Here is a 17,199-nt window from a genome sequence, read left to right as displayed (position 1 = left end):
TGGATTCTGAGAGCCGTATTTGAAGGTGGGATGGAGCATCCTAATGATATGAATTATTTGTAACCACTTACTCCCAGTGCTGCTCTTTGAATACTTCACAGAGGCAGATTATTTTGTATTCCTCAGGTTCCTGTGGAAGATCTCTTCTGCTGTCTCTCCCCTTCCCCTTTTGTGTGACCTTCTTTGCTAACCATTGTCTTTCTCTGTTTCATTAAATGTTCTAACCACTCTTTCCACTTCTTTACATTGTTTTCTTTGCATAGACCACGTCCTTTAGTTTCTTCTAAATCTGGAAAAAAGCAGATCATATCTGCTCTTTCACATCCCCCATCCCCTTCTGTGCATGCAAAAAAAAAAAAAAAAAAAAAAAAAAAAAAAAAAAATTCTGTTGCCCTCCTTTCAGCCACTTTCAGCCATAGTCTCAGATTTCCTTCACCCCTTTTCTTATCCATGCACTTACTGTTCTCTTATTGACTTTCATTCTTTGCATTTCAATTTTTATTTTCCTCTAGTTTAAACAGAAAACCCTTTGCCATATATATATACACACACACACACACACACATATATATATATATATATGTACATAATGTTCAAGTTGCACATAGTTGAAACAATATCTGTTCCACTAAGCTGCTCCTGCTATTTCTCCTCTAATTCACTGTAGACAGCATTTTTACCTAACCTGTCAGGGATGTTCCTCAAAGCACTGCTCCCTATTCTGGCCTCTCTCTATAGCTTCAGTTCTGGCCATTGTCCTCCACTTCCTTGAATCCTCCCCAGAGCTGTGGCCTTGCCTTCATGACAGCGTGGCTCTGCCATGCACTGTGGTGGGGAATCAGGACAGGCAGATAGAAAGACATTTCTTGGGATCACTTTCCTCTTGTAAATGAGGTGTGTTGGTGAGTTAAATCAAATATGCTTGGTACAGTGCTACACAGATGGAATTAACTAATATGGGATTATTTCAGATCTCCTTGACATTTCCTTTGCCTTTTTCTCCTGCCTGGGATTGCCCTCAGGATATTTTGTCTCCTGTTCATCGTTAGATGGTCTCTTAGGATCAGGCAAGAATGTCCTGTAGAATTGCTTTTTTGCAAGATCATGAATTGACAGAAGCTCATCTGGTTGGTACATGTGATTTGCTGCACTGTTGTATCCTGTGTTTAATGTATTTGTATTAATTCATTATAACTTTCCATTATGTAAAATAACTGTTGAGGCAGGTGAGCCCTAGAGCTCCAGCATCAGGAGCATTGGTATAATAATGTCAGGAAGGTCTCACTTCAAGAGAACTGGTTTTGTACAAAGCATCTGCCAGAGATAGTTTCAGTGAATAAAAGCTCCTCTTAAGCTTTGGTGTGGCTGCTGCTGTTATGGAGAACTATTTATAGATCACTTCAAGTATTGAAAGGGTGAAGACATTAAATAATCTTTGCAGTGTGTGTGGAGTAGGTAAATTTCTAACTCCATCTTAGTGAAGGAACTGAGTCAGAGAGGTGAGGTATTTTGGCAAAGGCTATTCTGACCTAAATGATTAAACAAGCCAGTTTTAGAACTCTAGAGCCCTTGGCTTCTAATTAGGGGGAAAAGGTGATGTTTACCATGGAGTTCAAATATGTCATCTCTCACCCCCACCCCAGGCTGGAAAGCAAATTGAATGATTGAGAGAGAGAGGGGAAGACAGTCACACCACAGACTGTGGCAATAGGGGGTGCTAGTTTACTATGAAATTATATGAAAATTAAATAATCTGATACCTATTAAAAACATGGATGTGGAGACTGTGTTATGTTTCTTATTCTAGAATTTGGGCATTAAAACATAATTTGACATTTCCAGTTTGGTTCATATAAATTCTCCTTATAATTTGTTGAATAGGTGACTTGGAAATAATAAGACATATTGTTAAGTCCAGGGACCCAGACTCAGGGAACTTGGGAGCACCAGCTCCTCAGCCTGCCCTGCAACAGAGTTTTGGCCCAGAGACCCCTCCCTGGGGTGTCCTGTTCCTTTCTCTAGGAAGTCAGGACTGCACTGAGCTCTGGTCTCAGGGACCTTTGAGGAGCAGTAAGTAAAGCTGCTGAGTACAGACTGGCACTAAGTATTGAAAAGATGTGTGAGGCCTGTAACACCTGGGGTTGGTTTTAATAGCACCTACAAATTGTCCTGACTGGCTGAGTGTGGAAGAACCTCTCCTTTTCTAGTGAAAAAACACTTTTTACTGAGCTGCTACTTACAGATAACTTTCCAAAACGTTGTAGAGAGGGAATCAGTCTCTAGATTGATTCCTTGTAGCTGCCAGTGCACTAGGGGTGAATATACAGGCACTGTATAGATCAGCAGAATGAGCCCTTAATAAAAATACCCAAAGTCCAACACTGCTGTAGTGGCCCAAAGTCAGTTTCCACTCTAGACTACCTGGTTTCTTTGTTTGCCACTTAAATCTAGTCTTGCTGTGTCTTAGGTTTTCATAATAAAGAGTCTCCAAATGTTTCATTAAATGGAGTTGTAAAATAAATGTTGGTCAAAGAACACGCTGAAAGGCAAGCTGACTGAAATGAGCATTTTGGCAAGCCCTGCTGGGGCTGATATCCAGGCTGTCTGCTGTTCTAGCTGTGATCACAATGCCCTCATGCCCTAGAAAGAAGAGAAGGCTCTGACATGGCTCCAAATCAATAACAGCTGAATTTCTTCACTTTCCTAGAAGCACAGGAAAACACAGGTGAAGAGAGCGAGCAGGCTAACCTGCTCAAAAAGTATCTTTTGCCTTTTCAACCCTCCTTCACAAGAAGAACCATCAGGATCGCTTAGGGTGACAGTCCTTAGGTCACTGAATACATATGGGTGTTTTTCAAAGAAGTTTGCAAAGTGAAAATAGTATGTTTAAAGCTAATTTTATTTTAATTTCAAAGGAGATACTTGAGTTGATTCACCTCCTGTTGTTTTTACTGATTATACAAAGAAAGCCAGCCCAATAAGCAGTCCACCAAACAATCCCTTTTTGATCCCCTAAAGCAGAGAAGCAGGAATTTTGCAGATGGACATTAATTTTCTGTAAGCATTTGATATTCTCTTTCCATTGGTATAGCAGCAGGATACAGCATTATTTCTCAACAGCTCCCATTATTTCTCAGGACCTCCTCCACTTCTTGCAGTGTTTCTCACAGAAGCATCTCTGACTTGCCTCTAGAACTAATTGCATTAATACCATAAGAATTTTGATGGAAAAAAAAAGGACTGTGTAGCCCTTAGTCTTTTTATACCAATACATGAAAAAACATCATCCCTGCCCCTTGTGTAGCCATAAACAAAGTCATCAGATTAATCCTGCTGTGGTACTTTAAGCTGTAGCTTTCCTCTGAAAAGATGCTTTTCAATCTATAGACAATAGCAAAAGTAATACTGAATTTCTGAAGACTGCTTGCTTAAAAGCCTCTTATTGTTGGCATCCTCTAATGTGGGAGAATGTTGTACCAGCAGAGCACTGTAGGAAATGCAGAGCCCCTCTGACAAACCTGATGCTCTTTACATTGTCTGATGTCGAGTTTCAGTTGTGTTTTAGAAATGTCAGACATATTTCCTTTTCAGCAGGGACTTTGTTAATAAATTTTGTACTTAACAAATGACAGTACAGAGAATAGAATTATTTCAGCATGTAGAAGGAAATAAAATGGTATAAACTGCATTTCAATTTCTTTCACTTTATATTACTCAAATATATTTAGGATTTGTTTTTGTTTTCCAGAAACTGGCCTATACAAAGGAAGCAATGGGCAGGTGAGTATCTGTGTTCTCCTTGCATTTATTCTCTCTGGAGATAACAACAGGGCTGAGCTGTGACATTTTGTAACCTTTTCTCTTTTTTTCTTGTCAGTTCCTGTGCTGATTGGTCATGTGGGTAAGTAATTTTCCCTTTCCAAAGGCTAGTGCTAGGTCCTTTCTCCGGTTCTTGCTGCTGCTGGCATTGATTGGTGTGCTGGACAGCATTCACCTTTGTGCAAAAGGACACATTGAAAAGTGTGGTGGAGAAATCTGGTGGTTCTTGCATGTGAACCTCTGGCATGGTTGGCATGCTCAAAATACCTCAGCCAATCTGAGGTTTGTACTTCTGCCTAAGTGTGTCATCACCTTGTTGGCTGTCAGGCACAGACCCAGGCTATTTACCTGAAGAGCTTTAGTGGGGGAACTCTATTCTGGGAAAGAGGTGTGTCCTTAGTCACTTGTGTTAGTGTTCTGGTTCTCTTGAAAATCTTTCCCAAAGGCTTTCAGGTAGTCTTGGTCGTCATTACAAAACACAAAAAGAACCCAGAATATTTTGAAATGCTATTTTGAAAGACTTTCAAGAGATGTGTTCCATAAACAGGTACAAGGGAACTGGCTGTTTGGGCTCCTCAAGCTTTTAACAAGGCGATAAAACTGAAAACTGATTTGTTGCACCTTGTAGCAAAGCAAATCTGAACTTGATCTGTTATTGTCATGTGTTTTATTGAACTGAAAACAAGTTCAAATTATTATTGCTCCATTGCTACTCAGAACTTAATCTAAGCTGTTATTTTGGGGGTAATTCAAAGCCAGACAATCTGGTGCTGAACTCCTCTGAAAAACTGGCAGGTTCAGTTCTCTGCTTTACAGGACACATAAAGCTATGCTAAATATGTGTAATTAAAATACCAGGAAGAGTTATCATTTAACAGACTTCTTAGAAAAACCCCCAACTTCTCAAATTAGGTATCCTCATTGTGATTTCATAACCACAGCATAAATTAGAATTATTAATGTGAGATGATAGTGGCAAATGTGATTCCCAAGAGGTTGGTTTCTCTCTGTCCTGTGGAGCTGAGTGCTCCTTTGTCAAGGGCACTCCCTGAAGCCTCCAGGTCAGCTGGGTAGAGTCCATCTGTTCTGAAGAAGTTTGAGTTTGAAAACCTACTGCATTCCTCTGTGTGATCACTCAGGAAATCTAGTAAATGTAGAGATACATGAGAGGAATTGGAGTCAATGCATCCAGAGTCTGCACGTACTGGGCTAAGCAAAGGAACAGTGCAAAAAGACCAGCTTTTGATTGAAAGGTGGATCAGAGTGATAAATGTTGTACTTGTCCAAAAGCCATCTTCTGAAGTGTTTCATGGCAACATCAGAGGGGTTCCAGTAGACAACTGTCAAACTTTGCCAAACTCAGTTCACCGTGGGGCTGTGCTGCATCTGTCTCAAAAATACACTTTTATTTCAGTATGTATTGCTTCAAATTGTTTATAGCTTCAGGTTGGGATCTTTGTTATTGCCAGTTCAAAGTTTGGGCTTACGGTACCTTTTCCTCTATGATTTGTTGTTTGTCTTGTGCTTGGAAAACATTGTATAAAAAATGTTTTATAGCTTAAAGAGGGTGATAGAGGACTGAAGCAGTGACAGAAACAGGTAGATTTGCCCTGGGTAATGGAACATCAGAAGAAATCAGCAGAAATACTTTTTACATTATAAAAAGTAAAAACTTTCTCTAAGACCATTCTGGACATCTTAGAGCATTCATGGTTTAAGATGTGAAGTTTGTAAGCCAGAGTCCTATAAAAAACAAAGCCATGATTTTCTGTCATGGGTAGAAGATATCTAACTCCATATGTCTTGTCCCATCTCAGTACTGCCAACAGCCAACGTTATTCCCTGAAAAATTACCCACACCTCCCAGTAAAGATCAGAATAAATGTTCTTCTAAAAATATTCTGTAGGAAATTAGCATAAGTACCCAACCCAGGACCACCATCAGCCTCTAGGGTGCAGGATGGTAAATCCAGTGTCAAGTCCCTCCTGCAGAAAGGAAAAGTGAGTTCAGTTCTACCCTCTCCTGGGCACTGCTGTTCTCACCTGCCAACCCACCTGTGCAGAGGGAGGCTGGTCCAGTGCAGGGCAATGCCAGGATCTGAGCATTGTCACCCAGCTGTGTCACCTGTGTCAGAATGGACAACTGTTCTGGTCTTGTCTTGAGGGAAGGCAGGACTGTCCTCAGTATCTAGATGAGATGTTCAGGTGAGATTCCCACACTGCCAGGGAAGAGCAGGCTTCTCCAGATGGTGCCTTGAAGTGAGGGTCTAGCTGAAGTCTCTGATGTGTCCTGTGGTGAGATCCAGTGTCTCTGATGACTGTGCAGAAGCAGCCATTTCACTTTGGAGGCCTGGCACCGGGCATATTTCTCTGTGTGTTTTCCAAGTGATAAGAACAAGAGAAATTTTGCCATAGGATCTAGAGCATAGCCCACTCACAAGAAACTATTCCATAAACTTTGACCAATCTCTTTTTTTTTCTGTGAAACATTTTTTTTCTTTGAAACTATTCCTTAATTTGGGGTTGATCTGGAATGAAAGACAGGCCTTTGATACCTGTTAGTCATTTTAACTATACTACCTCTCTAAATCAGATCAAATCTGTGCTGAAAGTTATAAACAGCTGTAGAATCAAAGCTGTGACTTGAGTAGTTTGATACAACTCATATAATCCTACCTAGATGTCAATATGATGTCTCCTTCTAGCTGGAAAAAGCTGACTTCATCTAGTTTAATGCTGGGATAGTTTTAAAGTAGCCTATGGAAAGGTGCCTTGTGCTCTTGTGGTTTAGTTCCTGGAATAACTCCCAATCCGGCATTACCGACAGTGGCGTAACAGCGGGACGGCAGTTTGTTCCCGTAAGGTTTAGAGCATGCCTTCATGTAGGTTAAATGCTCAGCTAGCCTGGCCTTTCAGGAACTGAGGGATTAAACTAAGTACCACCAAGGAGAAAGCCTCAAAAGGAAAAGCAATATATGGGACACAATCCACATGTGTACAGAGTGGCACATTGTCGAGTTCCTGCCCCAGCTGGAAGTGTCAGAGCACTACATCAGCTAAAGACTTTTGCTGATTGCTTTATTCAGTAGGACACTGGCATTTCACACAATGAAGTTCTGTCTCTTAATATTGGAGTCTGTCTCTTGACAATAGGACAGTTCTTTTGTCTAATTTCTGGGGAATCAAAAAGCCAGGTCTTGAGAATCAGCTGCAAGCAAAGAAGTAGCACAAAATTGTTGCAGCAGAAAACAGGAGCTTTTATGTCATAGCCTTGCTTGAGTGCTGTATGCACAACAGCACACTGAGGAAAAGATAAAGAGCACAGGACAGTTGAAAAGGAGGAATATAACACACTACTTTTCCACTTCTTCAGGAGCATTTTTTAATGTAAAATGAAATATGTAGAGGCACCTGTCCTTTCTGATGGTACTTGCGGATTCTAACCTCACTGAAATTAGTTGCAGTAAATCTTGCCCAGACCTCCTGTGTTGTGTCCATGTTCTCTGCCTTGGCAAATCTGGAATCCGTATTTTATCAGTGGTGGTAGCAATGGATGATTATGTCTCAATTTGGCTTTTGTACTATTTATCTAAATGTGCTTCATGAAAGAGTAAGAAGTCTCTCGTCTATGCTGGGATCATTCCATTAGTTCAGCAGTTCTGCCTGCAGTGACATAGAAACCTACCTGAGTGTCTCTACTGTTTGCCTGTGGACTTGGCAGTGATATTCCTCATTTCAGACATTTTTTTATCATCTGCACAGCTTTACCACATGTGAAGAGTTCCACACTGTTCCTTTTCAGTTGTGTATTTTCTTTTGTGCTCCCTGCTGTCTAGTAGCAAGTATGAAAAGTTTATCCTTTTTTAATTAGAACCAAAAGAGATTAAAATTCAAGAACTACCTAAATGAAAATTAGATAAATGCATGTAAATTTTTAAAGGAAGAGAATCTGAATACAAGGCTTTGTCTTGCCTTCTGAAATTGCATAAAAATACTTAAACTGCATGCCAGTTAGTTCAAGGCTCTGTGACTGAAATATTTAAAAATGAGAAAACCAGCCAATAAGTTTTTGTCTCCTTTGTGCAATATGAGAATTGGAGTAATATCGTTCAAGAAAAAGAAAAGCTTGACATAGCCAGTTAGACTTTAGGACATTCAAATTGACCAATAATCCTATAAATAATGGATAGACTAGTGGATGACCAGAACATGTAGTACAAATCTGAAGACGTTACTTTCTTCAACCACAGAGTTGAGTTTGTCTTAAACTTTGAAGAGAAATGTAGAGAAAAATCTAACTAATACTTTCATAGAACTTCACAGGGAGCTGTGAAATGGTATCACTGATGGCCCATTTGACAGGTCCAGAGTGTTGTTTCTCCTTAAGAACACAGTATGGCTGCACATAAAGAACCAGTTCATGCCTATGAGTCAGTGGAACTCTGTTTATGCTTTGGTTCACTGGAATTTGTCACATCTTCTCCTGACACAACTGATGTCACACAGAAGTACATACCATGGGCCTTGACAAAAAGGGGAATTTAGGCTGTATTTGTGAGCTGTGATTGCTGCATTAATATGTATAGGCTGTCCATAAGCACTGTTTGCTTCAGATCAGCTTCCTAGGCCCTTATGGATCTTGTCTTACACCTGCCCAGATCCTGGTGTCTAACAGAGCTGTGTGATCTGAAACCGCTTGTTTCTGCAAGGAAACACAAGTGCAGTGTTGTGTTCTGGTGCTTAGACATCTGCTTCTCTCTGTTCCTTCCTGCCTCTCCATACATATTTGTATGTTTTTATATTTTGCTTACTGCTCAGCCAAGATGATCCAGGGAATCATTCATGCAGGTAGGACAATAGAAATTACATTTCACGTGTCTGTGTCTCCGTAAACTCTTGTTGGAATACAATCCCTCTGCCTGGAGGGGCTTGCTTGTGTAGGTATAATTAAAAATCAAGTGTGGGCCTTTAATTAATCCTGGGGCAAAACCATAAAAAACCCTGTGTATTTTAAGTGGTGCAAGTGAGCAGGAATTTGAATCAGTGTTTACCTTGAAAAGTGATGTGTTCAGACAATCCAGTATATGCATTGCCATGTGCATTTTGAGTGACTTCATTAGAGGTGCTCGGTACAATTGATGCATTTTTAGGTGATCAATCAAGTAGGCATTTGAAAAATGTAAAGGGGAAGTAGAAGGCAAAAAGAAAGCAAACTTCATTGTTCTGGTAAGGTAATGAAAACCTAATGTTGTGCGTAAAGTGAGCTTGGTTACAGCACAGTCTCCTTAAAACTATATTTTCATCCTCTTGAAAAAAAGTGGTAGCTGATCATTTGACCAAATTTGGTGCTTGGCTGGTTTGGTTAGATTTATTAGGATTTATTAGGATTTTAGTAGGTGATGTTTAAGTGCTTGGTTTTTAATTTTCAGCCAGCTGTGCAGTGGAATTCTGCCAGAAAATTTGGTAGCTCCTGAGGGCTTGAATTTAAAAGCCCCTCAGGGCCAGTAAGGATATATTACCTGGCCTTGACAAAGGTTGTGTAGCTGGGAGAGCCTTAACTCTCCCTTTGACCCTGGCCTGAGTCTCACCAGGATAGCCTTTCAGCGCTATCCTGGCTGCCCCAAGGCCTGGCTTGGGCTGTGGCTGTCACCATGTGGCTAAACCAGTGCCTAAGGAGATGCTTGTGACAGAAGGACCCTGTTGGAGAGATGACATTTGTTGGGGTCAGTGACAGAGGAAATCCTCCTGGACTTTTGAAACTTGGAGAACTTCACTTTGTTGTGTCTATGACCAGTAATCTGACATAGTAGAAATTGAGAAAGCTATTAGGCCTTTCCATTTGTAAAATGCTCCTCTTTTGAAAGTGTGATTATTGCCACAGCATTTTGTTTGGGGTTTCTGGTCTACTTTGAGGATTTTTCCTTTATAAACTCAAGCAGCTTAGTTCAGGGGGCTCCTGTCTAGGTGGGTCTGGGGCTGCCCTGGGGTGGTTCCAGACAGCTTTGATGGGCAGGGCTGAGCCCTACACTGGAGGCAGTGGCAGCTCAGGGAAAGCCTGTGTGAGAAAGGGCAAAAACATGGCACAGGGAAAGGAAGAGGGAGAAAAAGAATGAGAAACAGTGGTGTGGGGAATGCCAAGGTCAAAGGCACCACACCACAGCAAATCATGTATTCCCTTGCAGCTGGGAAACAGACCTGGGACAAGCAGACCTTTCCTGAAGGAGCTGCTGTCACTGCAGAGTGTGCCCTGGGTAGAGGAGTGAAGTTGAGCCTGGGAAAGGGTCAAGAAAAAGTGGTGTCTTAATGTTTGTCTGCTTTTCACTACCCAAATATACTCAAATATGCAATAAATTAGTTTTGCCTAAGCTGAGTCTGATTTTCCCATGGAAGTAACTGGTGAGTGATCATCCTGGCTTTATTTCAACCAAGAAGCTTTTCATCCTATTTCCTTCCCAATGTTTTGGAGATGGAGGGAGCGAGAGAGTGGCTGGGTGGGTGTTTGGCCCTTGGCCAAGGCTAACCCACCCCAGATTTGGGTGCTCAGTTGGCCAAATAGGAATTTTGGTCCTTATGAGATGCCCTGAGTTGCAGCACAAGTGTACAGAAGGCTGGCAGGGACAATGTGGGATGTGTGGGTGACCTGTGCCTTGTGGGGCAGTAGCTGGAGGTCAGGAGTGCCTGGAGGCCCCTCAGAGAATAGTGGGCACCAACATGTGGCTACCTGGATCAAGTCCCACAAGTCTTAGGTTGGGATCAGGGCTTCCCACAGAAAATCATGTGTCTTATTGTCCTCTTCTTTAGAAAAGGGGGTGGATACAAGACTCAGCTAATGGCTAGAGATAGGTTTGAATGGACCAGAACATCAAAAATCCTGTAGCAGAGTTTTTCCTATTCATTGTTTTCCTTTTGTTGAGTTTCCATTCTGACCCTAGTTACACTGAACAGCTTGTAAGGAATAAAATCCCAAACTGGTTCACCCCTCCTGAAAAGCAGTAATTCTTGCTTCTGAACATTGAACATGGAGCACTAAAATGCTCTGATGCTGTAATTTGGTGACACTCTGTTATAGATGTAATATACTTCCTATTGAAACTGGTAAAAGAGGCATCTTGAACTTAGGTGAACTTAATTGGAAAATGTTTCATCAGACCAATTAATAATTAAGCAATAGTTTTAATTGCAGTTCTAAGATGACAAATGAGTAAAGAAACTAAATACCTCCAAAACATAACCAGCATTCTCAAGAAAATATCCCTAAAATATCCTTATCTTGTCTAAATTACACTTTTTAGTAAAATTTTTCAGCTTTGGAAATGATTAGATTTACTGAGTTTGCCAAAGAATTGGCAAACTCAAAAGCAGTCTTACACTGTGCTGGCTGAGAACAGATACCAGTGTCTATGAGATGGAAGCAGGCACAACTACACTTCAAAGCTTGCATGGAGTTCATTGATTTTATTTGTGCAAGAAAATACAGGAAGGTACTGTTTAAATTCTTGAATAAGTATTTTCTTATTCTTTCATGTGGAAGTTTTTATTATTTTGTTAATATTTTAGAATTGATGTCACCCTGTCGGTTTAACATTCCCTGAACTATGTTTTGGTATAGTTAATTATTTTGGATTGACTGTGCTTTCTGGGAAAGGATGGGTGAAAAGATTCTTGATTCAAATAGAAACTTCATCAGGTTTGCCTTCAGGTCTGTTTATTGGCACGTAAGCCTTGTGTCTGTGAGGGGCAGAGAGAGGAAGTGTTTCAGACATTACCTCAGTGAAACTATGGTCTCTGACCATATGCTGGTGCTCTGGTACCTGTAGAATGTAGCTGCGAGTCTGGTTGTCTGGCTGGCGCTGGAAGCCTTTTTTGGAGTAATGCAAAGACTGACTATACAGCCTGAAGGAGGGGAGATAGTAACTTTGAGTGGAGTTTTGCTCGAGGATAGGAGGACTGCAAGACCAGTGGTAGAGTATGTGAATCATAAAACAAACCTGGCAAGGCCAGGAAGCATGGCTGATGTTGTGAAGTGACAACTTGCTGCAATGGGTGTTTCATGCCACAAGTAAGATCACCAGTGAAAAAGGAGACCCTTTAGAAGTGAGAGAAATATCTCAATACACTGAACTTCAGCAATGTTCGTGTTCAGTCTCTCCCCAGCAGTTAAGCCTCCAGTCTTATTGCTTGTGCTGTATATATTAACAATATGGCAAACTCAGAAAATAATTTTCCCTTCATCCAGGAAAGACTTGTTTCTGTCAGAGCATGTCTCCCGCTCTTGGTAACCTGACAGTAGCTCCAGGCTTACAGAATTGGCTCCATGCAGCTTGGGTTTACTGTAAGGGTTGTCAAAGCTGTTAGTTTTTCTTCAGGCTAGCAGGCTTCATGTGATTGTTCTTCTTTTCACGTTTGGCCCAGAGCTGTTCTATGCATGTGTGTGAATCCCGTAAGTGGGTTTGGAAACTGATGTGTTTTGAAGATTTCCAAATAAGCAGAGTAAAATTAATTATGGAAAGAACCCATCTTGCAGCAATTTCAGTGCAGTTATGGTGTTTTAGTGTTCTGGGGGAGGATTTTAAAAACTGGGTGGTTTATAGGGTATTACCAGTTACCTTTGCAGTTTATCTCTTTGCATTTTCTTTCTTTACAGAACTAGAAGTCAAAATGTATTTTTGTATGGGACTCCAGGTCATTTGGGATATAAGAGGCTTAGCAACACAGAGACACACATGATGCGTTGTATGATGCAAGTGACCCAAAATCTAAGCTGCAAAATATATCAGAAATACCATTAAGCCTAATTTTTATGAATTTATCAGCAAAATAGTACCATGAAAAATTTCTTCTGCACATGTGCTTCTTGGTGTAGTATCAGAATCACTGAAATATCAAAAACTTCAGCATTTCTCTTACCATATCCAGCTTCAATTTCTGATTTGTTTTATTTATCTAGTGGGACTCCTACTCCACCTTCGGATGCTGATGTTACCACACTGAGAGGTCAGTTTTTATCTAACTGCTGTTAAGGCTGATTCTGAAAATTGAGAAATTCATGTGTTGGGAGATCAGAAAGGGCTCTGAATTTTTACAACTCTCTAATGCCATTTGTAATCTGGAGATAATGTTATGTGCTGACATTTTCTTATTTCATGAATCGTGAAAATCCTACTCAAGAAATTAGTTCTGTGCCAGTTTTACTGCACCTAACTTCATGTTCCCAAAAATACATCTGCTTAGCAGAGTATCAGCATCTTATAGTGATTTTAGTGTATTTGATACTTTTCCTCAGGCTTTTCATGTGTCTCCTATGCTTTTACTGTCTTGATGATGGGAACAGGAATCAAATTTGACTATTGGTTTATGCTTGCTGAACTGCTTCTGTGGGTGAATAGAAAAACAACAAACAAACCCAAACAAAATAATACTGCTCTCTTTCAAACTCAGATGCAGCTGCCAATGTTCCTCCCCCTCATGAGGTCTCTGTCGAGAGTCCTGTGGGTGATACCGTCCATGAGCATGACAATGTGGACACCACTGTGAGTGGGTTTTTTCATTTGGTTCAACATTCTGTTGCCTTCCCTACAAGATATTTTTTATGGTTATTTGCATTTTAATAGCAATTAAAGGTGTTGTTAATATGGTGTGTTAATACAAACTAGGATTTCATAATTATGCCTTTTTCTTGGTCCTAAAATTAAAGAGCCAGACACGGTTAAGGGATAAAGGGTTTTTACCTCAGTATTTAATAAGGATTCTTATGGTGCAACAATTTGCCAAGGTGGAACACACTGAAATGCACACTCATGGTATAGATCACATATGCAATCTTACAGACCTTGCAAATTAGTATATCTAACAAAGATGCTCCAATGAGAGGCTTGAATGAATAGTGTGACATCCTCCTATCCCCAAGTGTTCTCCTTTAGACTGGCCTAATCCTGGCCTACAGGAAGTGTTCTAGAGGGGGCCTTGGTTTCCCAAGATAGTGTAAGGCTTTCTAGCCTCCAGCTGTGAGGCCTTTAGGGTGTTTGGTCTCCTGGCCTAACAGAATACCAGGACTATGCTAAGGTATCAGACTAAGGAATTGTATGTATGCTAAAGGTACTGAGAATACATAAGAGGTATATTAAAAAAAAAAAGGCAAAAAATCACCACAGAATCAATAAAACCAGGGAGTGAATTTCTAAAGTTTTAAAACATTTTCCTGGGCAGATTTTTTTTCCATTTGAAGAGGCTTTGAAATACCTCTTACCCCACAGTGGGAGATAATTTATCAGTTGAATTATCAGGTGAGGATTTTGCTAGTGTCATAGGACTAGAGAGGGAATGCCTAGTGGCTCTGAAAGCTCCAAGAAGAATGTGGAACACTATTATTCCTATGGAAGCAGAATATTCCTTAGGTTGCTGTAGAAGAGTTTCAAGGGTCTGCGGGGTACAGTTGTGTAGGACAGCAGAAAGATGGCCTGGAGAGCCTCGATACTCTGATACTCTGTTCTTTTTCCTCTGTTGATGTAGGTTAACTTGTATTTAACATCTTACAAGTCACTCTTTCTGTGATATTTAACCAAAGCTCACAACACAAGGAAGTCTAGACCCCATATTTAAAGCATCTCCCTAGAAATGAGCTGACCAGCACACAGGTCCCAGGGCAGTATTTGCTTCTAGGAATCAGGTCCTCCAGATGAAATTTTAATTCCACACTCTAGAATCCAATTGCATTATTCATGGGTCAACATGACTGAAGAAAATTTTGTAAACCATTGTTACCAATCCATCAGCTGGCCTTTTTTTTTTTTTTTTTCTTGTAAAAATGAAGCTCCCAATGGATCACAGAGAAGTTCACAAAGTTTCACATGCTGATTTATTGTACTGGGATTAACTGGGCCATATTGCTCAATAATCTAGTGTGGCCCTGAAACAAAGCTGAACCAAACTGTACTTTCTTCCAGAGCTTTCAGTGCTGACTGGAGCTCTGATGCTGGAATAAATACAGAATATGAAGCAGACAGCTTCTGACTCGAGTGCAGGGTCTGGCCTTATGCTATGTACCAAGAACACTTGTGGTTTGGTCCCAAGAACAGAATTATTCTTCTTTTGAAACAGAACTGCCTGGAATATTTCTACTGGAACAGAGAATAGGACCACTCAGTAAATTGGAAAGGAACTAGAATTAGATTGCTGCTGCTGCTATAACATTTTTACTCAGTAAAGTTACATCCCTCCTCATTGCTCTTAGCAGCCAAAATGCATTGCTGATTGCAAGGCCAGGAGTGAGCAAAGATCATCTTCTGCCCTTTGTAAGCTCACTGTACCAGGCTGTAGGGGGGCTGATAAATTATTTAAACTACATGGTGTTGCAAACAGCCAAATGATAGCAATATGTATATGCCTGCTAAATGTGTATCTCTCACATGCTAACTAAGTAATATACCAGTCCTTATGGTCTTTGGACAGTTATCCAGTGAAAAGGAATGTGAGGGGCCGAAAGAGAATTGAACTAAAAAATTTTAGAGGGTTCCCAAACAATGTAGAAGTTGCTCACTGATGGCAGATAAACTTTCTGGAGAAAGTTTTTTTCCATTTCCTGCATGATGCATAACTTAGACTGCAGCTTTATTGAAAAGATCTGTTTTTCTGCATCTCTATTTTTCCTTTTTTAATAGAAAAAAACAACAAAGATGCATGTAAGTAGTCAAAGACAAAACCTATAGAAAATGACATTTGAATAAAGTTAACAAGCCAGCCTTCTCTTCCCTCCCAGACAAATCTCTATTTTAATTTTTTTTTTTTCTGGTGTCTTTCAGTATACCACAAGGAATAATATGCTATTTTGAAAATACTAGGGAAGTAAGCAGAAAGCATGCTCAGTCATTCAAATTGGATTAAAACTTGGCTTTCACTGCTGCCTGTGGCAACTATGATAGCTCCATGCATCTCTGATACATGCCACAGCCACTGCTCTGGGGTTTTTTGAAATAAAATGAGTAGACATTTTTGTAGACACAGCAGTTGAAGCTCACAGCTTTAGCTCAGCTGAGCTCCCATTCCCAGTGCCCATTGTATATCTGGGGGGATCCTTCACCCCCAGAGGCTGAACAACACAGAGTGTTATTCCAAATGTAGAACTTGGCAAAGGCAGCTTGTCTTCCAGCTGGAAGAGTGAGTAGGAGCCTTGTGATAAATGAGTAAATTTAGGGTAAATCAGCCTACAATGACTGGGCTCAAGTGAGGTTTTTGAGTAGCCATGGTTGCTCTTTAAATTGCTTCGTGAACATCCCACACATCTGTATTTCACTTTGTACCCGAGGTCAGTGAGATGGATTTACACTAAAGGTGTCCAAATGGAAAACAGAATTACCTTCAACATGAGGATTCTCAGGAAGTGTTCTTGCTTAGTAGACTTCCTCATTAGTTGCTGCCTCTGTTCCTGAGGCTTCACGAGCTCTCCATGTTAGTGCCAGGCACACAGGGGTGCCGATGGCTCCAGCAGTGCACACTGTGCTCTGGACTGCAGCATTCACGGGCCACTAAGTGTCTCTTCTCTCCCTCCTTCCTTCCCTTCCAGATCAATAACGAGATAAAGAAGCAGGATGAGAAGATAGTCAGGCCTGTAACTGAGCAGATGATTGAGTTCAACATTTTGATTGTTGGTGAACAGTACAGTGAGGAGCTGAAGGACCCATCTGCTGCTGAGTATCAACTGCTGTCTGAACGATTCATTTCTCAGGTGATTCCCTTCCCTAACTTCATTTTTCCTTTTGCTGGCTCTGCAAAGCAATAGAGCAAAAAGCAGCTGTGTCAGGGCTGCTGATTTTTGTCTGCCTATGGTTTCCAATATTTGCTTTTTATTTTGTCTGTGACAGTGGTAATTATATTGCCATCATATTTTGGGAGCTGGGTGTGTGTCTGCCTTTTCTCTTTAGACAGGCATCAAAGTTGTCATATGGCTGCTTATCTTTTCTCTACCTTTGCCTCCTTCCTAGTCATTTAATTTGGGTTGGTTTTCTGAATCCTTTGTACTGGGGCTAACCCTGTGCCAGATCCTGGGCCAAATGGGAAAGAAATGGACTCTTTACTGCAGCCAAAAATCATCACCATGACTTTCACAAGTTGCTAGCATAGGCTAGACATCTTAGTTTTCCTAGTTGTGAGTCCCAGTAGCAATGCCATGGTATGTGTGTGTGTAAAAAATCTTGGATGGGACAGAGTCCACCTGGCACATGGATATTCCACTGCTTTGATCCCTTGCCTGGTTTTCTCTGAGTTTGAATAAAGAAGCTCTCGGAAAAAAAGTCAGCAGCACTGTGATAATTTAGATGTCACCAGAGACAGTTTAAAAATAAGGAGATGGGGGAGGGGAACCAGAATTTACAGAGTAAAAAATAA

General features: G+C 40.7%; 1 protein-coding gene across 1 annotated transcript in view; it reads left to right on the top strand.

Moving 5' to 3' along the window:
• IMPG2 (interphotoreceptor matrix proteoglycan 2) overlaps nucleotides 1-17,199 on the top strand; it is a 52,429-nt gene that overhangs the window by 16,148 nt on the left and 19,082 nt on the right. Inside the window, 5 exon segments of the mRNA XM_050974054.1 lie at nucleotides 3,749-3,780; nucleotides 3,878-3,901; nucleotides 12,767-12,813; nucleotides 13,258-13,349; nucleotides 16,379-16,540. Coding sequence (XP_050830011.1) covers nucleotides 3,749-3,780; nucleotides 3,878-3,901; nucleotides 12,767-12,813; nucleotides 13,258-13,349; nucleotides 16,379-16,540 — 357 coding nt within the window.

Source organism: Serinus canaria, chromosome 1 (genome assembly GCF_022539315.1).
Source record: "Serinus canaria isolate serCan28SL12 chromosome 1, serCan2020, whole genome shotgun sequence".
Classification (NCBI taxonomy): domain Eukaryota; kingdom Metazoa; phylum Chordata; class Aves; order Passeriformes; family Fringillidae; genus Serinus; species Serinus canaria.
The sequence above is the reverse complement of the archived record's forward strand: the minus strand, read 5'-3'. Positions and strand labels throughout refer to the sequence as shown.